Here is a 25,031-nt window from a genome sequence, read left to right on the forward strand (position 1 = left end):
AGCAGGATAGATTCTGATTAGCTGTCATTTTTATCATTCATCAGCCGGAATAAAATCTTTTAGAAAGTGATTCCAAAGATATAGTTTCTCTTTTTATTTTTTATCATTATAATTGAGAACGATTTTTAGAACTATATCTTTATCGTTATCTTTATAGTTATCGTCCTTGGTGTGAACGGGCCTTTAGTCACAAAAGAATGTTTATTAAATATGATAACACAAAATCGAATGGATGCTGTCAGATACTTAAAATGAGTTCAAATTGTATTATTTAAAGAAACATCCAATTGCTTCTGACATGTATAAACATCATGTGTTTAGCATCGATTAAGAGACCAGTATAAGTTCCAATGCTACTCCATGCTGGTTTAGGATGCATACACCTGCAGAACATATGATCCCACCAGCATCAGAAACACAATCTGGTCATAAGCTATGTAATGCGAGAGAGATGAGGGATCAATGTGGGTGGTGCTGTGCTACTGCTGTCAGCAGATTCTCTGTAAAGGACATGGGCGTGTGTGTTTCTACAGCTGGCCGTGCTTTCTGCTGATGCCCTGGCATTGGATCAATGATCTACAGCAGATGTTTGACTGTGTTTTGAGAAATAGTGCCTGAGTCATGATTGAACGTCTCTATAAGCACCCTTCTGAGGATTCAGTCTCCTAAGCAGGTGTCTGCAACAATCTAAACAGTTGCCGACACATTACACTTATATAAGACAAGAACAAGACAGGATTTTCTGTGCTGCACAAAGCTCTCTCAGCCATCACCGGTGGGATCAGGTGATAAGGGCATATCGGAGCACTTCCCTTCCCAGGCAGGCAGAGGTGCATTGTGGTTATGACACTGAGAGGATCAAATGAGACCCAGTTTTTCATAAAGCTCTGCGTCTTTGGCAGGAGTCACAGCGCTCTGTATTCAATTAGGACACGAGAGCTTTACACAGTGAGCAGCACTCATCGCCCATTCCCTGATGAGACTTAACCGTAGTCTCGCCGCTAATCAGACGCCACCGAGCACAGCACATTTTCTCCGGCATGCCTGTCACATCCCATCATGCCTGTCTGTGGCCTAGCACCACAATCAGCACACATCTGCAAAAGAAAAACTATGAGGGTTTTATGGAAAATGTAGTACTAGTGAAGCATTTACTGCATGCTAGGCAGAATATACTGTCTATATTTTACGCAAATAATAAATGTGAAACAGTATGCAGCTGTAATTGCTTTAAGGAAATATTGTTGTCACATGACTTTATTAGATTGCATGACTGGTGCCCAGTTAACGTGTCAGAAATATGGGTATTTGTAGCTCAGTTTTGTTAAAAAATATCTATGGCAGTCGAGAGGGAGATGTTAAAAAATTGTGGTTGATATAACTTCCAGTTCATTCATCACGCTGCAAGTCAAGCGCACGTCATTGCAGGATACTGTGCATAGTGTGATTTTCTATGTGCATACTGAATGTTTCTGTAAAAATACAGTATAGTAGGCCATGCTTTTTTCTGTTTATACAATTCTCATACAAGGCACAGTATACACTACTGCTGAAAAGTTTGCTGTTTTTTTTTTTTTTAAACAAGTTTCTGATGCTCCGCAAGGCTACACTTATTTGATCAGAGCTACATTAAGAACCGTAATATTGTGAAATATTATTACAATTTAAAATAATAAAACTAAAAACAAAATTATTAATTTGATGCAAAACTGAATTTTGAGGATCCATTACATAATCCTTCAGAAATCGTTCTAATCTGCTGATTTGGAGCTCAAGAAACATTTCTTCTAATTATAAATGACTAAAACAGTTTTACTGCATATTTTCACAAAAATACACAACTGCATATTTTCCCCAGAATTATTTGATGAATAGAAGGTTCAAAAGAACAGCATTTATTTGAAATGGAAATCTTTTTTAACATTAAAAATGTCTTTACTGTCACTTTTGATCAGTTTAAATTCAACATATATACTGTATAACTTGACACAACCTATTCTGGTTTTGTAGTATGTATATATTTAGCCTATTTAATTAAACCAAACCAATAAAACTTAAGTCTTTTGGTATCTTGAAATACTGTGATTTCAAATTGCTTTCAATGGCCATTCAGTGATTATGATACTTTTCCATGTTTCCCAATTTTCCTGTTGTTCAATAGCCTGTGGAAGGGTTGTTAACGTTCTGTTTAAGCTTCATGCTTACAACGGTTTGAGGCAGGCATGAATAAGTAAGCAGTGGCTTGTTAAAATGGCAACGCGTGCCCACAAGGGTCTGTTCATCCTCTGGGCGATCCACTAATGACCCCTGTCACACAGGCCCTGCCTCCCTAGTGCACAGCCATGCTGATAAATAATCTTTCGGACTAGCACATTACAGCTTAATTCTTCACTGTGCGTGATCACATGAACCTGTTTGGCCCTCAAACCAATGGCTGAATTAATAAAAGCTGATCAGCATGAGGCCTGACACTTGGAATTTCCCTCGGGACAAACACTGAGTGGACACTTTGGCTCTTTATGTGAGGTTAGAATCGTGAATCTCCCCCACCTGCTCACACCCTCACACAGCACAATCAATAGTTCCTGCACAAACATGTATCCGTGTATTACAAAGCTTGGATTTAAATTGCTGTGGATAATAATAATAATAATAATAATAAAAATCTTATTTAGATCAACAGGAAATTATCTAAAATATAATTAATAAAATATATATATTTTTAAATTATAATAATATAATTAAATATAAAATAAATGAAAGATAAATATATATATATATTTTTTTTAAATATAATTATTAATGGTACATTATATAATATTTATATAAAATTGACCAGGAGCAATACATAAATATGAAAACATAAAATCAATTATTTTATATCAATTATGTCAATTGATATAAAATCAATTTTATATCAATAAGATATAAAAACATTGGATATTTTAGATTTATTTATCGGCCCTTTTTAACTTTGGATAAAGCTATCGGTATAATCTTAATGAAAAGGTATCATGTAAAGACATGAAATTAATATTGCTAATAATTTAAATGTTGATATACAGTATAAATTCAGTATATAATCTATACACACTATCTTTATTCATATGCTGAAAACAAACCTTAACTACTGTATATTTTACAATTTTAATAATACCTATTTAGGAGCTTTATTGAAAACTGACATGGAAAAATAAAAAAATAATTAAAAACTAAAATATGAAAACATAATTATAGAAATATAAAAAATAAAAACTTTAGATTTTGTATTTATTTAATGAACCTATTTAAATTTTTGATAAAGTTTCTGAATAGGCATTATATAAATATAATATATTTATAATATATAATATACATACATATATATATATATGTGTGTATGTGTATATGTGTGTGTGTATACCTACTGTATAAATGGTACATTTAAAAATGTAAATAATAGGAGATTTATCTAAAATCAACAAGGGGTAATAAATATAAAAAATAACAATAGATATTTCATATATATTTAATCCTCTTGTATTTATTGTTGATAAAGCTCCTGAATAGGTATTATGTAAATACATATGTAATTTACATATTAATATATACAGTATATAATACTGTATACATTCTATACTGTATACATACCGTGAAATCATACTGTATCTTTTCCATTTACAATTATGTGTGTCAAAGATGTTTGATACATTAACAAAGCTCAAATGCACAGCATCTCAAGACTATTTTACAAATTTGATGTCTGCTTATTAGATCAGTTAAGGTGAATGTCATACTATGTGACTACACATTATGGAGAGCTTATCTTTCGACAATTCTGGCATGCAGCAATTCAATTTGAAGACAATTTTAAAACAAGATACCCCATACAGACAGATATTATTTCAATTATGCGCTATCAGTACATAATCAGGCTAATCAGTCCTCATTGAAATCATGCAGGCCTGCAGACAAAGACAGGAAGCTGTGGAATGCTGAAACTAAGTCAATGCACTATATTTACAGTAGCCAGGCTTCGGCTAATGAAAGACAATACACTGGCTGACCAGCTCTGGCCTCGTATAATGAGAGACAATGCAGTCCTTGGCCAGTTAATGCCACTGTAATGAAAGCCTGTGGCCTTATTGACTTACAGTTCTGCTTTAATGACAAACCAGCCACTTTGTGATTGTCTGAAAAATTACATAATACTTGAATTGTGCGCTGTGATAGAAAAATGTTGAAAAATAACAGCTATGGACTGCCAAAAGGCAAACAAAATACTGTACCAAAATCTTATTCAAGCACATCTAAACACAAGACATATTGTGCTTTGGGCTTGTATTGCTGCATTGCACAGACTCAAATCCCAAATAAGCTCAGAGTGGAACTTAACAATAATGCAATCGCATATTCTATGGATGGCAAATTGTTGTGAAGGTCTGTTATGATGCAACAATGGCTTAGATTGGTGTCAGGAGTGTTGCTGCAAAAAAAAAAAAGAAAGAAAAAAAAAGCAATCGCAAAACATCTCTCTCTAGCAGCATTTGATCAATAAAGAGAGCTGAGTGACAAAGCGTCAGACTCTGGTTTTGTTTGTGAGGTCATCTGATTCTAAGGCTGATTTATGGTGAGTTTTAGAGCCATTCGTGCTCAAGTTAATGAGGGCAATCATAACGCTCAGCACTCCCGTGATTAAATGAGGGGAAGCAGGCCGCGTCTCTATTGTTCTTCTTCATCACTGATGTTTTTCGCAGTTGGACATTTGATGGGTTTAGAGTAAGGCCTAGAACATCCTGTTCTGTTTCTTTTAGCAACACTCACGACTAGGCAAATGCTTCGGTTCAGAAAAAAAACTAAATAACAAAATAACTGTCACTGTCAGTCAGCTTTTTTTAAACGAAGACCTCAAAATCGGCAAGAACTCAGAATGTAACATGGGAACTCAAAGTAGCACAATGATTGTTGAGTGTTTTATCTTGACAGTGTACAAATCGTCAAGTCACTCTCTCGTTCGGTTGTCACCAAACTGCATCTGTGAGAGTCTATAATTAAACAATCTTCCTAGAAATAACAAATGCAGTCAGGAAACAAATGCACTTTTATAGTCAACATGAAAAGGCCTTTGCACCACATTTTAATCACGGAATTTGATGCATTTCTGAGTGATAATGGTGTTTTAATGCTACTTTAAAAAAATACTAAATGAAAAGAAATATATATTAATTAAGTCTGAATTACAACATAGTCAGCAGAGGAATAATATAATAGAACGGTTTTAATATTTTGAGAATAAAGTTAGTATTTTGATTAATAGAGCCCCTTTCACACTGCCATTCTGGCAAATACACGGGTAAAGGGTTCCGGCAATTGTTCCCGGGTGGCTAGATTTTGCACTTTCACACTGCCAGTGATGATCCGGGATATGTGCGTGCTTTCACACACAACCCGTAAAGATCCCGTAACGACACGTGACATCAGGGCGTGACGTGTAATGTACGAGTCGACAACGCTAGGCACGTTATACTTTCACTGAAGCAAGCAAACGATCTCTGCGTCAGCGCAGAAAGTGAGGAACTAACAGATCCCTGCTTCACTACAGTTTGCACATATTTTTTTGTCGCGAACGTTGATCTTTCTTCAAAACAGCCGGTAAAAGAGTCGCGCGTTATCATTTCGACACGGCATTAGATCTGGCTTTTGTTCACACAGCGGTCGAACCCGGCAACGTTACTAGGTCCCCGACCCAGGTTCAATGCCGGAATCAATCCCGGGACGTGTTTGCTTTCACACAGAAGGCGACCCGGCAATGTTCCGGCAATATGCCGGGTCTGACGTGCAGTGTGAAAGGGGCTTAGTTGTTCCTTTAGCTTTTATGTGAGAAATGGATGTAGATGATTTAGTTAAATCTACTTTAGGATACGATTTAGCAATAAATAATATAGATTCTACCAGTTGTCCACTTTAATCTCACATTGCTATGTATTTATTCTTCTTTTGATATGACTTGTTCTGCTAATTTTATACTTAATTCTCAAAATACTAGGAGTTTAATCTCACAATGCTACTATTTTAATCTCAAAATATCATATATATATATTCATGTTGACTTTATAGTGATATAAAAGCATACAATGCAATCATCTTACCTTGGCCTTGCCTGTGCTTTGTAAGATATGGACAAGTGCACAAGCCATCTCCTCCTTGTTCTTCACACTTAGTGATGGCTCCAGCAACGAGCACATCAGCATGTAATTGTTAGTAATATACTCTGCAAACTCCTTGTACAGCTCCATGGGGAGGATGCTCATGCTCTGATATCGGGATTTCATTCGGACCATGGGTCCTGGAGTCTTTCCTTTATTGGGATTCGGCGTGCTCACGGAATACCATTTTTCCACAAACTGCCGCCCGGTGACTGCCGCTATAGGGATACTGACCAGGCCCACGTAGTTATTTTTGTCCTTCTTCTTCTTTTTGTCAGTTTCTTTGTAAAGATGCACGGTGATGCTCTTAACTGAGGGCAGGTTGTTGAACTCAAAGTGTTCGCCCCAGAAAACATTGTCCGTTTTGAGTTTGCAGGTAGTCCGTGCGTATAACGTGTCATCCAGACAAAGTTCACAGAAGTATTTTTTCTTTGCCGGCAAGTCCTTGGCTTCGATAATCCAACATTTCAGCATGTTTTCCACCCGACGGGTGTTGTCCTGCGGAATATAAAAAACGAAAACACTGCAGTTTTACAGTGACCTCTGTAAACTGAAGAAAGGAATTACATAACCTCCTGTGTACTTTAACAAGTTAAGCCGAGTTAATCCAGAGAAGTCGATCAGAGACACTCAATCAATATCTGAGACAGGATATATGAAAAAGTAACATGCTGACTGGCTTAAACCTCATCTCGTCTAGAATTACCCAGGATTCAGATGAATCATCCAGTTTACCTTGTTGGGATGCACAGCACGTCTCAAATTCTCCATCCATTTGTCTCTCTCGGCTGCCGACCGACATGAGAAGCATTTGCTTCCTGTTGAAGTAGTTACCTGCAATTACAGATTACAATTATCAAATTTGCAGATAAGTGCATTAACGGAGCTTGAAAGGACTGAAATGCAGATCAGGAGATCCACTGAACGCTACTGTACTCTATCAATGAAGCGTTTCCCAGGAGTGGAGAGCAATTACATTTGGAGGAAGAATAAAACTCTCAAATAGCCCTATCAGACAGAGCAGACTTAGATCTAATGTATTTCCAGGATCGCATGTGATATCAGAGAGTTGAGATACATACATAGGCCTTTTACAAATGTTCTTTTCATATCCAAAATTTATCCTGAAAAGACCATCTGCTCACAGCAACACAATCCAGGTGACAACAAAAGTACTGGGCCACGCTTGAATACAGAAGGGTGAATTCACTAAACAGTTGCTGTGTTACAGAGATAAAACAGCTTTAATTTGAAAACCGGTCCAGTTTAAGCAGGCATTATCTACAATGATGTAGCGCTGCTTCTTCTTTGTATTTAAATTATACTTGAAATAAATATTAAGTAATTAAATTAAGTAATTCGAAAAATTAAGAAGTAAATATTAAATAAATAATAATAATTGCAATTAAATTAGAATTTAAACTATATTTTAAATAATTAATTGTGAAATATGCTAATTATGTTTTGGATTATATTTAAACTGAAATAAATATTTAAAATAAGTAAAGTAACAAATATTAAACAAAAAATAAATAATTGTAAAACTTTAACATTTAAATATCATTTGAAATATAGATATAGACATAGACAGAGTATCCCTTTAAGATCTGCATGCAGATGCCTGATTTAAGTATCATACTATTTAACTGAGATTAATTCAAAAACCCTTTGCTAAACTCAATGTTTTAGTGCGAACAAAGATATAGCTTTAAATAAATGATGTTATTATATTTTTAAATACAAAAACATTCCTCTGTATGTAAGCAATTTTTATGTAGAGAAGTTAAATAAATGAAATCTAAAACAGCAGCATGACTGTAGTTTAACAACTTCAAATTATGCTTAGCTGGCTGCTTGGCAAGCTAAAGTTTCAAAGTAGCATTCCAGCACTGCTTTTAATGGGGTTTTTGTGCTTTTTGGAGTTTGACAGTCCTTTAAAATCCCTTATTTAAAATCCCTTACATATACAGTATTGTTCAAAATAATAGCAGTACAATGTGACTAACCAGAATAATCAAGGTTTTTCGTATATTTTTTTATTGCTACGTGGCAAACAAGTTACCAGTAGGTTCAGTAGATTCTCAGAAAACAAATGAGACCCAGCATTCATGATATGCACGCTCTTAAGGCTGTGCAATTGGGCAATTAGTTGAATTAGTTGAAAGGGGTGTGTTCAAAAAAATAGCAGTGTGGCATTCAATCACTGAGGTCATCAATTTTGTGAAGAAACAGGTGTGAATCAGGTGGCCCCTATTTAAGGATGAAGCCAACACTTGTTGAACATGCATTTGAAAGCTGAGGAAAATGGGTCGTTCAAGACATTGTTCAGAAGAACAGCGTACTTTGATTAAAAAGTTGATTAGAGAGGGGAAAACCTATAAAGAGGTGCAAAAAATGATAGGCTGTTCAGCTAAAATGATCTCCAATGCCTTAAAATGGAGAGCAAAACCAGAGAGACGTGGAAGAAAACGGAAGACAACCATCAAAATGGATAGAAGAATAACCAGAATGGCAACGGCTAAGCCAATGATCACCTCCAGGATGATCAAAGACAGTCTGGAGTTACCTGTAAGTACTGTGACAGTTAGAAGACGTCTGTGTGAAGCTAATCTATTTACAAGAATCCCCGCAAAGTCCCTCTGATAAAAAAAAGGCATGTGCAGAAGAGGTTACAATTTGCCAAAGAACACATCAACTGGCCTAAAGAGAAATGGAGGAACATTTTGTGGACTGATGAGAGTAAAATTTTTCTTTTTGGGTCCAAGGGCCACAGGCAGTTTGTGAGACGACCCCCAAACTCTGAATTCAAGCCACAGTACACAGTGAAGACAGTGAAACATGGAGGTGCAAGCATCATGATATGGGCATGTTTCTCCTACTATGGTGTTGGGCCTATTTATCGCATACCAGGGATCATGGATCAGTTTGCATATGTTAAAATACTTGAAGAGGTCATGTTGCCCTATGCTGAAGAGGACATGCCCTTGAAATGGTTGTTTCAACAAGACAATGACCCAAAACACACTAGTAAACGGGCAAAGTCTTGGTTCCAAACCAACAAAATTAATGTTATGGAGTGGCCAGCCCAATCTCCAGACCTTAATCCAATTGAGAACTTGTGGGGTGATATCAAAAATGCTGTTTCTGATGCAAAACCAAGAAATGTGAATGAATTGTGGAATGTTGTTAAAGAATCATGGAGTGGAATAACAGCTGAGAGGTGCCACAAGTTGGTTGACTCCATGCCACACAGATGTGAAGCAGTTTAAAAAAACTGTGGTCGTACAACTAAATATTAGTTTAGTGATTCACAGGATTGCTAAATCCCAGAAAAAAAAAATGTTTGTACAAAATAGTTTTGAGTTTGTACAGTCAAAGGTAGACACTGCTATTTTTTTGAACACACCCCTTTCAACTAATTGCCCAATTGCACAGCCTTAAGAGCGTGCATATCATGAATGCTGGGTCTTATTTGTTTTCTGACAATCTACTGAACCTACTGGTAACTTGTTTGCCACGTAGCAATAAAAAATATACTAAAAACCTTGATTATTCTGGTTAGTCACATTGTACTGCTATTATTTTGAACAATACTGTATATATGTATATATATATATATATATATGTGTGTGTGTGTGTGTGTGTGTGTGTGTGTGTGTGTGTGTGTGTGTGTGTGTGTGTGTGTATGTGTGTATGTATATATGTATAATGAAATGCAGTTTCTTTAACCGAATAGTTATTATATATATAATTTTTTAGATGAATAACATTTTCTTTAAGGAAACCTTCATGCCGATGCCTGATCACAGTTTACTTTGTCTGCACCCTCTGACCTTGTAATTATATAAGCATCTGTTTTAAGTGAGCCTTCTCTGCAGCACACGTGAAAATCATCCAGTAACATGACCCGTGGCCCCTCAATGACTTAACTGCGGAACGGCTAGATAACGCTGCTATTTTCTGCTGACTATTTGATCTTGGCTAATGGCCTTGATGAAGTTTTAATAGGCCTTTGCTGCATGCTATTTTGAGAATTGTCGGACATTTAAAGTCCTTTTGGCAATTAATTCAGAGCTGTGACTTCAACAGGGCACTGAGGTCAGCCGACTCACCTCAAAGCAGAAATCCTGTCCCAGGATGCTGCTGTGCACAGGTTTGATGAGCACTTCCTCCTCCATACTGAGATCTAGAGCTTCTACTGCACTGCTGGGGCTGAGCAACGACTCGTGAGACCGCGATTCCTTCAGCCTCGGCATCAGATGGGATCTACTGGAGCGAAACAGGAAGAGAGGAGCACATGCATCAGAGTCAAACAGGCATTTGTAGTTGATTAGAAGTGAGATGCGATGCGAACCGGCGCTATCAGAATATGCCGGCGTGCTGCTGTGAGCACAGCACGAGCTGCTGATTTCTCACCGCCTGACTAGTCAGCAGTTCTGCTGCAATGCATACAAAAGCCGAAGCTTCCAGGCACCGTCATGACATATCTGACGAAGATCAGAGGGGCGGCGGTCTGGGAAAACTATGAGACCGTGAGGCATTTCCACAAAGTTGCAATGAGGCATCAAAAAGCAGCTTTGCCTGAATGGAAGTGAGGTGTGTCTTACATAGAAAGTGGTAAATAAAGTTTGCCCTCCAGGTGGTTGACCTTCACTCGGATGGGACTGTTTGAATGAGGCCGGCGAGGGCATGTTGAGATGACTAGTACTGTCACAAAAATGAAAAGGAAGTAAGACTCATACACACACACACACACACACACACACACACACACACACAAAGAAAAAGGTGAGAAGGAAGTATTTGCAGGAAGTGTGATTTGTCTTCTCCATGTTCCTTTAGGAAAGAAAATGCTGCTCATTTCTTAATTGCTCCTCCTAGACAATGATGTGAGTAGGAAAAACTAAATGGAGCAAATGAAGTGTGCTGTTAGAATTTCCTGAGAAAAAAAAAAAAAACATTTCTCTGAAGCTTTAGATATCTCCACAATGTCTTAAACTGTGCTCTAAATTGCTCAGATGTAAAAATGTGCCATCAAATGTTCATTTCGACATGAACTTCAATATACCACTTTAAAATCTTTAAAAAATGTACTCATCTGAGCGCTCCTTTTAACGGTAATTTTGTAGCTTACAATATCTCATTATTGTCCACACTTATTTCTCCTAATAAATATTAGGACACATCTGAGACAAAGCTATGAAACATAACTGAGGTATGAATAAATATATATATATTCTTGGTATATAATAAAATACAAAATAGAAAAAATAAAGAAAAAAATACTAAAAACTAAAATGATTTTGAATGGAACTTTTGAAGAAAATGGATATTCATTCTGAGATTTACGACTGCACTTAATGTCCTTAAATTATTCAAATGAGCGATAAATGATGGCCAAAGTAATCTAAATATAAAAATAAGGATAACGAGCAGGAAATGTTTTAAATTACATATGAATATTTATTGATATTATGCCAAATAAATAAATAATACAGACTGATAACTGATATAGTATTCATATATTTTGTATTTACTAATTTAGGATCAGGATTGCTCTTTCCTGCACTCTTGAGAAGTACAGGGCTTTAGATCTGTTATTGCGACACCCTCATGCTGTACGTCACTGAAGTTATAGCATCCACAAATCTCATCATGCCAGTCCTGCAAATTACTATACAGTGCAACCTAGAAAGGAGAAAAAAAAATGTGCAACCAAATTGATTTTCATATGAGCCCTTAGATACTGAGTTGAGGTAACAGAGGACGGAATTACACAGGCACGCTGCTGCTAACAGAAATTAAAGCTGGCAGATCAAATTATGAGTTATGAAATTGTGTAACAAAAAAACTCCCTTGGCAAGTCAAGAAAGTTACAGGCATGTTTCGCTATCCTGGTCCATGACAGTCGGAGTAGGATTTAAAAGAGGACAAGAAATACAGATATTTTTCTAAAATTCCAATAGTTTCATAAGAATGCACAGGGCATAAGTCAAAGGCTCTAAAGACTATTCCAGGTCAAATCCCACTGGACAATCACCATATTACTCTCCTGGGGTCCTGCATACCACAGTTCATCTGTTCATTTTTCCTGACATGTAATAGATCAAATCAGTGCTTCTCAGGTCCTGAGTGTGTTTAAACGATTGACGAATGACACACTGCAGACTGCAGGCTGATAATAAAACTCATGTAACGTCCCTCTAGTGACTCTGCCAGTGGTGTCAAGGAATCCACACATGACCTGAGGCCAACATATTTTTGCTCCAAACATCGACCAAAAAACTTGCTTTATGCATTTAGAGAGTTACCGATAAGGGCAACAGGAATGGAAAAATACGTGCTTCATAACAGAAAATGTTAAAGATGGTTTATAATATTTTAATACTAAATTCTATGAATTACATAACTAAAGTTAGTTAGACATATCTATATCTCTATAATTATATATACAAGCATTAATAAAATGTTTTATTATATACACACACACACACACACTATATATATATATATATATATATATATATATATATATATATATATATATATATATATATATATATATATATATATATATATATATTTACCTCAAAACTTTCAATATCTACATGAGCAGCACACTTCAATGTAGGGGTGGGAGATATGGCAAAAATATCAAATCACATTTTTCCCCCCAGGTTTTACTATTTTTGAAAGTTATCTGAGCAGTACAGAAGTACAAAATATTTTTTCTATTTTAAAACAAAATGAATGAATGAAGAATGTTGGTAACCAAACAGTTGCTGGGCCCATTTATTGTATGTTTCCTACTATCAAAGTCAATGAGGACCAACAACTCTTTGGTTACCCACATTCTTTAAAATAACTTATTTTCTGTTCAGCATAAGAAAGTAATTAATACAGGTTTGTGACAACGTGAGAGTGTGTAAGTAATGGCAGATTCTTTTTTTTACTATACCTTTAATGATCAGCAAAAGTTCATTACTATTACTGTACTGTCCCTTTAAGACTTACACGCATCTAATATACAGATACTTATCTGTTTTTCTCTCAACTTTTTACTTTCACTTTAGACATAACCAACTATGATATATATGCAAACCTTGTGTGTTTTTGACAGTATTAGCACAATCCAACACAAAAGATAGTATTCCAGTAATCAGGCACTGTTTGACAGGCCATTTTTAGTGTGTGCACGCATGTCAGAACAGCACATTAATAACATATTTCACCGGCAAAGCTTTAAAGCACATGCAAATAATGAACTTTTGTGATTGTGAAGTGCAGTGTCCCATGAGTTTAACTCTACCGCTGAGTTACCATTTCAAGTGAATGTATGGCACATTGTTCTTGTGATATTTGTTCAAAAGCAGATTGTGGAGACATTTTAATCTTCCACAATCAAAAATCATGATATCGCACACCCCTACATCACTGCACATGCACTTGTGTTAACCGCCAAGCCACATCTCTGAATAAAAAGGGAGAAATATTATCCAAATATTTTTTCTGGAAAAGTAAGCACTTCAAATCATCTATTAATAGACAAAACACGGCATTCGTAGCATTAAATATTGCAAATTTCAAGTAGACATATGCATGGGTACAAACTTGCTCTATTTGTGCATGCATGGGCTCCTCTGATCAGAGAAGGCTGTTGATGACTCATGGGAAATGTGAGCCCATGGAGCTGAGATTTACACCGATCGTATTTGGAAATAGAAACTTCTACAGTATATTAAAAAACATATCTTTTGAATCTTGGTTTTTTTGTACTTATTTTAAGAAAATAATGACTTTGCATACAGTACATATAAAATTTAAACAGAAATTCAAAAAAAAAAAATCATAATAATAAAACAAAGAAACATGATTTATACATAAATATATAATGCTAAACAGAACCTCACTTTTGGATCATGTAGAAAGTGTAACTGTTTTTAGTAATGCTGCACGTAGTAAATTTTTATATTAAAATGCTTTATTAATCTTTTTATTCACATCACGTTCAAAAACTACAATAACCGCTTAGGTATTCAGACATCAAAGCTCTGTAATGAAAACAAAAGAAAGAAAACATTTCCTCACGGCATGAACTGAAACAACAAACTCCATTACAGGTTACAGAAAAACAGTCAAACATCCAGCTAATCTGTTAATCCCATCAAACCCAGTGTCAATAACAAGACGTTTTCACTAGAACCACAGCCATCAAGATGAGAAAAACAGGAAGAAGCAACATTTCCCAAACTTACTTTTTACTATTCTGATTCAGCATGGTCCCAGTGCAAAACAAAACAAGTCCTGAGTCTACAAGAGAAGTGAGCCAGTGTAGCAATTATCCTTGATTTTCCTGCAAGATATCAGCTTGGAAACCGTGTTCACTGCACAGCGCTCTGCCTAAAACATTTAGAGCGAGGGAGTGCCTTACTCTCCAAGCACCCTAGGGAAAAATCTGTTGCATCTTGAACACACCCAAATCCATTTTCAAGGATTTCTATTTAAAAAAATGCTGCTCTTGCTGTCAGAGCAGGGCTTTACAGATCATTGCTGCAGTTCTTGTTGGGTTTACATGGAATGGTACGCTTTAAAAAGATGATTAAACTAAAAACAGAATATTTTTTAAGGTTTAAGGTTATATAACTGTAAGAAATCAGCAGTTAAAAGTCTGTGTATCATTGCACTACAAAGCATTAAAAAATTATGGTAACACTAAATAGCCAATTATTAAAAAAGCACTTCTACATTACGGCAAGCAAAACGGTTTCTCTTTAAGTAAGTCTTCATGAGCTAATAATAAGCGAGGAAGAATAGACAGCAGCAGATTGTGGACTCCGCAGACCTCGCATGCTGTAATTAAATTCATGTTGTGGAGTGCAGCCTGCCGTCTGGTCTAAGTTTGTGTCCTATATCTGTGGTTGACTGTGTACGGTGTACTCCGCCTCCAATGGTTCCCACACTCCTCGACAGGAAGCAGTCCTCCCTCGAGATCTCTGCTCCAAAAAGGAAATGACTGCCAAGGAAACCAGCAATACAAGCAAGGTTTTTAAAGAGAATGACAATGGCTCAGTGAACCTGGCATACGGTGCTGTTTAATGGAAATTCCAACTCGGCCTGTAGTGCAACTGGGAAATACATACAGAACAACTACAGCAATGTTTTACAAGAGTGTAAAGTACTTGAGTAACTCTTCTGCATTTTTGTAAGAAATTATTCCTTTTATAGATGCATCCTCTAGCAAAGACGGTAAAGTGATAGATATTGCTGTATAAAAAGTTTTATTTTAAAAAATGCTGTTCAATTGAACTTAGGGCTGCACGATTAATTGCATGCGATTGTCATGTAGAGCTGTAATCGGGCCTTAAAAGTTAGGCCTGACAGGACCCGAGCCCGACAGGTTTCGGCCCGAGCCCGACAAGTAAATTTTGATTGACAGCTTTTTTAAAGCCCGAACCCGTTTACAGCCCGACATTATTCAAATGTGCGCACGCACACAGCTCTTTTGCCTTTTGTCAACAATGAGTAATTTATTCATGTTTTAACATAATTTACTCATACCTAACATAGACTAGACCACTTGGAAGTTGGAATAAAGAAATAAAATAAGTCCTCTGTGACATCGTAACATCTCAGCATAGACCAACGCACCAATAAAAACGAGTTATTAAAAAAAAAAAAAAAAAATTAAGATAAATTTTAAATTAAGATGGGTATTTGGCAATAACGAAATTAAGATAAAGGCTCCGCCGGATTTGCTCTATTTAATAAAAGAATAATGCCAACATTAGCGTAAATACTCTGTCAACATTATGCATTAAAGACTCGATGAATATTTAGTTATCCTTTGAAAAACCTTTACTCACAGAGACTATGCTTGGTCTACATGTTTTTGTGGAGGAAAATGATTGAATCCACTGTAGATGTCTTCAGCGCGCTCCTGCGCTCACTGAAGGTGCGTCATTATTCTCATTATAAACACGGTCAAAACTTCTCCACACCTCATAGTTTGCTTTAGTTGCTGGTGCAAGTTGCATGCACCGTGCAACCAAAACGTAATCACCAGAGGCAAGCCTCCATTACACCTGCTCAGCATTCATTTTCGCATCTTTCTCGCGCTAATCGAAACACATCACATGACCGCTCGTTTACCTCGCAAACCGGAGTGCGAGCCCGAGCCCGACCCGAGCCCGCGTAAGATGATAGAAATTAAGCCCGAACCCGACCGAACCCGTCGGGTCCCGACGGGTCCCATCGGGTTCGGGCAAAGATCTTCAGCTCTATTGTCATGCGTCTCTTGTTAGTCGACAAGCTACGCAATATCATGTTCATAATCGCAGATGAATCGCATGCGATTATGAACACGATATTGCGTAGCTTGTCAGCGAACTACAGCTCTGTCTATTAAGTGCCGCTCCATTTGAAAGCAAGTGATGGACATTTACCGCTAATCACAGAACGGGCTTTACTAACGAGACACGCATGACAATCGCATGCAATTAATCGTGCAACCCTAATTTAACTTAATGATTTATTAAAATTGACGATTAATGATTATAAGACATATCTTGAGAAGCAAATCGTCATATTAGAATTAATATGGAATTCTGAAGGAAAAAATTGCACACCTTGTGTGTTTTTGACAGAATTGGCACAATCCAACACAAAAGGTAGCCTATTCCAGTAATCGGGCGCTGTTTGACAGGCTTTTTTTAGTGTGTGCACTAGGGGTGACCCCAAATATTTGACGATTTGATGCTTCGATTCGAGGAGCCTGATTCGACTACCAATGTCACAGACAAATATTCGCGGGCTGTTATGATTATGCCGTTCTGACTATATGTGAGCGCTCAAATGTCAGATTTCACATAGAACTTACGTTTTCTCCCAATAAGTTAATATGCAGCCTATTATGATAAAGCCATGAATAAGACTCTGAAAAGAAAGAAGCTTTAAATTAATATTTTAAAGTGCGTGAATAAATCTAACCACCCCTATAGAATTATGTTTCAATTTCCATAATCCGTGACCGACAGAGGAGCATCTTGGCGGCAGGAATTTCAAACTTTACCAAGACTCAAACTGATACAGGCAGAGAATGGATTTTTTTCTAACAGGTAGGGTACAAGGGATTTCAAAACATTTCAGCCGGTGTATATATATATCGTGAATATATTATTTTCCTCATATAAGATGCATTTGGTTTTGAGTCAAGCGCTTCATTGTAGTTCTACGGTGATATCTCTTCAGCGCACAGTGCTAGCAGATCAAACTACAAAGCAGAATATCAATAACTATGAATGGACTGTCACATCCATACCATTATAATGAGACCACCATTATAATAAAACGCTGTGAATGTTTAGAGTTTAGCTGCCGTGTTTCTGAACATTGTTTTGTGAAGAACATGTCCACAAAAGGAGTTCATTCAGAGCCACGCAGACGCCTTCATTTTCATTTAGGGCTCTTTTGCAGATACCATATAAATCCTAATATTAACATTATGTTGTTTACTGTAAATAACGAAGCGTATTCTACATGAAATTATGAGTTTAACCCCAATTATTAAAAACTTGCTATCAAATGCTTCACTCTAATGCTCATCTTCATCTTTATGACTGTCGAATGTCTGACTTGACTCAATGTTATTTGCCCCGCCCCCAAACATATGATTCGACCATCAGTCGAATATCAGCAAGATACGAAAATTCTGATTCGACTATTTAAATCCTTAGTCGTGGACACCCCTAGTGTGCATGCATGTCAGAACAGCACACAAATTATATATTTCACCGGCAAAGCTTTAAAGCACATGCCAATAATGAACTTTTGTGATTTCTAAGTGCAGTGTGCCGTGAGTGTAACTCTACCGCTGAGTTAACATTTCAAGTGAATGTATGGCATGTTGTTCTTGTGATATTTGTTCAAAAGCAGATTGTGGAGACATTTTAATCTTCCACAATCAAAAATCATGATATCGGACACCCCTATACAATGCATGCACTTGAGTTAACCGCCAAGCCACATCTCTGAACAAAAAGGCAGAAATATTATTCAAATATTCTTTCTGGAAAAGTAAGCACTTAAAATCATCTAATAGTAGACAAAACACAGCAAATCGGCATATTAGAATTATTTCTGAAGGATCCTTCAGAAATCATTCTAATATGCCGATGAATTGCTACAAAAAATTTGGCTTGTTCATAGGAATACATTTTATTTTAAAACATATCAAATCAGAATTTCTTTTACTGTAATTATATTTCGCAATATAACTGTTTTTATTGTATTTTGATCAAATAAATGCAGCCATGCAGAGTACTTCTTAAAAACATTAAAAAGCCTTAGCAACCCTGAACTTTTAAACAGTAGTATGTGTGTGTGTGCGCTATACTCATGATGTAGACTGTACATATACTCTAGGCTTAGATTATGAGCAAGCTACATTTAAGAGAATTTGAAAAGCCAAGCTAAAAATTTGTATTATTTATTTGTTTTAAGCCATTTTTACTTGCCCCCAAATATGTTTTGGCTACATACTTGACAAACATGACAAAAATATCAAAACTATCTATTATCCCTTTAGGGCAATATGAATACACTAGATTCATGAGAACTAGATCAGTCAGCTCATGTAACACATCTCACTAAACCTCTCATTTTATAATCAGAAAATCATTGGGAGCTCAGTGAACAATGTAATTATTCAGCATCCCATAATACCCTGGTACACAGCTTATTAATGCATTTTAACAGCTGTGAATGAGTACACAAATGAACAGTTACATAATCTCAGCACTATCGATAGGGTCACTCTTAAACCCACAAGAATCTTTTCAAAGAAGCTTATTTGGGTGATTCTTGGGGCATGGAAAACCTTTTTTTTTTTTTTTTAGAAAGCAGGAGAAAAAGTTATGGATATATGTTTTATAAAAATAAACATTTTCCTTTCTTGAAAAATGGAACACGTTTTAAATGCAAATTCTTAAATAAGTACAGGTGACATTAAATATGACAATAAACTACATTTTTACCGTGCATTGACTAAAAAGTTTATAACATGACATAACATGGTTCAAAACAGACCATTTCAAAGAACTGACAATCAAATCACACATACTTTTTTTAGGTCAACATAAAGAGCTGTAAAAGCCCATTAAATGCATCTGCCAATGTTTGACATGTCAACTTCTACCCAGTTTTTACAGCCCACAACCAGCAAGGCTTTTGAACTGCCAGGAATTACGGAAGCTGTAAAATGGTTGTGTAGAGAGAGGCAGTTAAAATGGAACGATATTTCTGTGCTAGCCTTGGCGAGTCTTAAACTGCTCTGTGACAAGGTTTTTGAAATCATCATGAATTCTGAGGACCCTTAAAAATCCTTCACACAACTACTGGTAATGGCTTAAATTGGTTGGACGGAATGAGTCAGATGAAAACACTCATACATATGCCAAACCTTGCTCCTAAACGAGTAATTAACAGATACCTAAAAAAAATAAAATAAATCATTTTGTCCTCAGCATAGCACATTCACACTGCACCTGCCTGTTTTTTTAAGCAAACAATATGGTTATAATAAAAAAAATGTGACTTTAAAAAATATTGTTGTTCAATTTTATTATTATCTTCAATTTTGAACAGGATACTGTACACGAAAATGTAAAATTGGTCATTTTAACTGATGTATTTTTATTTTAAATGAGTGTCCATTAACACTTAATCATATTGTATGTAGAAGAAAAAGAGACCAAAAAGGTAAAAAAACATAAAACTAATGAAAATCAAGCACACTACCAATACTTTTTTATTTATTTATTTTTATACGTCTGCAAGTATTCGTAGTGTGCAAGATTTTCTTTTGTTTATTTACTAAATGAGTATCAACCAATTAAATTAACTATTTATTAAATACTCTACATGTCTCATACGATTACCATTGATATGTTATATGTCCAGCAACATTATGATGAACAAGAACACATTATGATGTGAATTAATTCATTTTGTTTGCCAATATACATTTAATCACGGCAATAACATAACCCATAGTACTCATAATTTATAATAAATACTACACATATTCATAACATAATCTCAGTCTTCACCATGGAGCTTCTCAAGCTCTGCTAAATAACACACTCTTGTAATTACACACCTACAAATGCACTAAATCCAATACACAACCTGTACAACACTATCAAAAACAAAGGTTCTTTAATGGCATCTATGGTTCCATAAAGAACCTTTAACATCCATAGAACCATTAGATTCCCCAGAAGGTTCTTAAGAGTTGAAAAAGGATCTTTAGATTTTAAAATGATCCTCACACTAAGGAAAAAAAAAAGAAGTAATTTAGGAATTGTTCACTAAAAGGTTCTTCGGAAAACCAAAACTGTGAAAATCTTTATTTTTAAGAATGAATAATAAATGGAAAAAATCTTCATATTGTCCTAGCATCTCTTCAAACATGGATTATGAGATCCGCCCATTCCCCATAGAGAACATTGGGATGTCAGACAGCACATCCCAGTAACAGGGTGGAATAATGGATATCATAATATCAATTCACAAACTGACAGTGCCATTAAATGAAACAATGTTACCAAAAGCAGTCATGAAGACCTCTAGCCTCCACCTGACACGGTGTGTATTCCTCACCCAGCGTGCGTTTTTGTACATCTGCTCCCACACAAAGGACAGAATGGGGAAGCTGCGCGGAGTTAAAAGCCCTGATCCGTTCATAGAGACTGAACACCTCAATTCCCGGCTACAATCCCTGCTGACCGCAGCAGCGCTCTGTTTACCATCGATTAATGCCCTGATAATGCCCACAAAGGCTGGGAGAGCGCTGTGACTCGTCCCTCATCTCTCTCTCGCCCGCTTTCATTCTTTCAGCATGGTAGCTCTGTAATGAGATGCCATTCAAGCACAATGCAGCGCCACTGTAATGCACTCCATCCGTTAAGATCTGGATCTACAGCACGCCTGTCATAACCACAGGGATTCTGGGACCAAATACTCACCAGGCATGCTGTCAGGATCCCCGGTCCCCTGGTGATGAAGACGAGGATGAGGAAGGCTGCTCACAGCTCCATTTTGCTACCTCTGCTGCGGCTCAGAGCCACTGGGAACAGCGGACTCACGCAGCCCCGCTCGCAGCGGCTCTCACACACACACACACTCAGCCGCACGGCCCCGCCTCTCTCTCCTCTCTCGTCTCACTCCGGCCTCCTGGTTTTAACTGTCACACTCTCACAGAGGAGCTGCTGTAAACCCCCCACTCATATTTAAAGTGGGCCACAGACTCTGTTCTCTCTCTCTCTCTCTCTCTCTCTCTTTCTCATTGTGTTGGCTGGACTGCTGCTGTGTGCAACGGAAGCAGGCTGAACAGTGTGAGCTGGCCCTGCCCCCTTCCCTCTGTGAGCATGTGTGTGTGTGTGTGTGTGGCCTTTGTCCTGTGGCTTTTGTGATATACTGGCCTCTTCCCTGCACAGGGAAAATCTACATCCAAAAGTAAAGACAATATCTCCCAGCATGCATGTTTGCTGGCTGTAAATGGCTGTTTGGAAGCGTGGGTGGGTGTATGTAGGCCTATTAAACCTTGACCTGAGTAGTGCATACTTAAAAACAATTACAGCATGCTTGGTTATTACACTATTGCTCATACTTAGGGTTACAGCACTGGTTTTTTTGGACCACAAGCCATTTTAAAACTGTGGTGACCTCACACCAACATCTAACATTTAGAAAAAGAATTGGATATCATAGACAAATTATGCACTTTTTATTATTTATTATGTTATTATACAATATTATTATATTTACATATTTCATGATTTAGTCCATTTCATTTTAACCAACTCTGTCTTGCTCATGCACCATGATCTCTGTGTTTTAAGATGTGCCATGTTACAAAATGCCTTTGGAGGCAAGACCCCCCAAATGAATAAGGCAGAAGAGAAAAGAAAAAAAAAATGTATTCTTCAGTTGTTTAATTACATTAGGAATTGCAAGATGATGTGTTTAAATATGCATGAGGTATTATCTAATTAAATATGCATTAATTTGCAAATGTTTCCATAACAAATCTGAACAAAATATTCTTGATTTTAGTCAAAGTTTATAAGAGAAGAATTTTTGTCTTTTTTGTGCCCTGACATGTATTGTAGATGGAATCTACAGGCAAAAGTGACCTTGGACCATATAACCAATCATAAGGGTAAGTTTTTTACGCAAGTGAGCTGAATAAATAAGCTTTCCATTGATGTATGATTTGTTAGGATCGGACAATATTTGGACGAGATACAATTATTTGAAATCTGGAATCTGAGGGTCCAAAACAATCAAAATATTGAGAAAATCACTTTTAAAGTTGTCCAAATGAATTTCTTAGCATTGCATATTACTACCGTATTCGGACTATAAGTCCCACCTGACTATAAGTCGCATCAGTCCAAAAATACATGACGAGGAAAAAAAATATATAAGTCGCACTGGACTATAAGTCGCATTTATTTAGAACCAAAAACCAAGAGAAAACATTACCGTCTACAGCCGCGAGAGGGCGCTCTATGTTTTCAGTGTAGACTACAGGAGTCGGTAGCATCTTACTGGAGACGGTAATGTTTTATTTTTAGTTCATTTCTCTTGGTTCATGTCAAATTGATTTTGATAAATAAGTCCTTATAGTCCGGAAAATATGGTAATCAAAAATTAAGTATTTATGGTAATTTACAAAATATCTGTTTACCTTTAATTAATATCCTAATGATTTTTTTTGACCCATGCAATGAAAAGTATTTTTTTGGCTATAGCTACAAATATACCTCTGAGATTTATGACTGGTTTTGTGGTCCAGGGTCACAAATAGATAAAGTGTAACAAACATTCAAACATTTATTTTAGATGTTTTTTCCTTCCACTAGTCTGAAACAACACATTAAGCAAAGGCAATAAGCTCAATCTAAAAACTGACCAGAAAAAAAATAAATAAATAAAAAAACATGCCTGTAGTGCCTGAGAAAAAAAACCATTCTGTTCCTGACCGCGCTCTGAGCGTTTAGCATGGTAATAAAGGTTACAGGGCAATGTTGAAGTGTTTGGTCTTGGCAGAATAGTGCACTGCAATCACTACAGCAAGCACTAGTTAAGTATTTGAATGCTGAGTGGCAGCTCATTGGCTGCTGTTGTGAAAAGAAACGTCATGTGAGTAATGATGTGTGATTACAAAAGGTCATGTTGTATAAAAAAAAATACTAGCTTCTTTTTAAATGTTTTGCTAAAAACATGCAAAAACTTGAAATTATTCATTGAACTTGTGAACGTGTTGGTTTTAATAACCATAAAATAATCATTTATGAGATCATTTCATCAGGTTCAGAGCTCAACTCACACAAATGTTGTATTACATAAGAAAATGTAGTTTAAGCCATAATATGATGAACATCAAGAGGAGGAAGAGACCCCGGCCTACAGCACATTAAAACTTACAACAATTAGCATGATGAGTTACAACGGCTAATTGGTTTTAGAAATTACTGGTCTAGATAAATAAGAAAAAGAAGATTTATTAGCGATATACATCTAGTAGAGTGTGTGTGTATAAGCATATGTTAATAATATAATAATTATTAGGCTTTTGGAGCCCACTGTACATTTGTAAAATACATACAGTATGGTATGTACAACTTGCATAAAACACGAATCAAATAGGTCAAAACAGTACACTTAAACAGTTCACAATATTACATCTCATTTATTGTGCTGTAATTGTGTGCTTTGCATTACATGGCATCTGGCTTTTAACATATTTCCCACGGAGATAAAATAAAACACTCCTATTTTATCATCATCTGTTGACTCGAGTGTTGAATAGACTGTGACATCTGAATGTCTATTCAGATGTAAAGGTTTGCATCCATTAAACATGCTAATGAATGCATTGTATTATTGCGACTTCAAGGTCTGCTCTTTAGCTGAAGATCTCGAGAAAAAATCTTTTGAGTTGTTCATCAATGTTCTCTCACTAAGGCATTAACAAGCTTCCTGGCATTTCTGGGTGGAGAAACCAAAGTGGGTTCCATGTCCTTCAGGGCTGAAACAATGAGGTCATGTCTTTGTTACACGCTGAAGACAGAAGTGTGATGTGACAGAGTCCTTGAGAGTGGGCGCTGGCCATACACACGTTCAGGAATACAACTCATCGGGTGACACAATATCCCAAAGACATGCGCTATAACAGAGGAGTTTCCTATCACCAGCTCGGCTCTCCTCCAAACTCAACCTTTAACATAACGTATCGAATGTGTGCGAGTCACTCAGCAGGCAAATTAATGACATATGCTCTCGCCATTCTCCACCACGCACAGCTTTCCCCTACAGCAAGCCTGTGATTCATTTTCCAGTGCCATTCTCTCCGCTTTACGTCTGTGTAGGTGTGTGTGTGAGCAAGCTAAGAGCAATTACTTGTCATCTTGCAGCTTCTCCTAATGGTCTCACATCTGTCTTATGGAGTTGTGGAAGTCTTTTAATATTAATTCGTATTCCTCAGAAAGGATTCCTCATATATAAGCTCCCTGGGGCGTTAAGCAGAATGAGGATTGAAATAACAGGGCCTGACTTCCCGACTGGCCTCTTGAATTGTCAACAGAATGAAAATAACCATGAATGCAATGATGCAGATGTGGCTAGCTGCCTCTCATATCTGTCATAGCTGCTCTGCTATCTATCATTATAAATGGTAAAGAAACTCTCAGCAGATCTGCTGAATGCCTGAATGCATGTTATGTGAATAGTGATTGGTAATGACGGTCAAAAACGCGCACGCAGGACAATTTGAAAGAAAAG

General features: G+C 36.6%; 1 protein-coding gene across 10 annotated transcripts in view; it reads right to left on the reverse strand.

Annotated features, from left to right (window-relative positions):
* Positions 1-25,031, reverse strand: part of dab2ipa (DAB2 interacting protein a) — an 89,419-nt gene that overhangs the window by 15,864 nt on the left and 48,524 nt on the right. For 3 of the 10 annotated variants that reach the window (XM_052564240.1, XM_052564243.1, XM_052564242.1), the window contains 3 exons: positions 10,298-10,454; positions 6,921-7,019; positions 6,129-6,683 (listed from right to left, as the gene is read on the reverse strand). In XM_052564240.1, coding sequence (XP_052420200.1) covers positions 6,129-6,683; positions 6,921-7,019; positions 10,298-10,454 — 811 coding nt within the window. Of the gene's footprint in view, positions 1-6,128; positions 6,684-6,920; positions 7,020-10,297; positions 10,455-14,440; positions 14,599-21,208; positions 21,536-25,031 lie in introns of those variants that run through there. The other 7 variants (XM_052564241.1, XM_052564244.1, XM_052564249.1 and 4 more) reach the window with 5 other exon arrangements.

This window comes from Carassius gibelio, chromosome B8 (genome assembly GCF_023724105.1).
Source record: "Carassius gibelio isolate Cgi1373 ecotype wild population from Czech Republic chromosome B8, carGib1.2-hapl.c, whole genome shotgun sequence".
In the NCBI taxonomy this organism is placed as follows: domain Eukaryota; kingdom Metazoa; phylum Chordata; class Actinopteri; order Cypriniformes; family Cyprinidae; genus Carassius; species Carassius gibelio.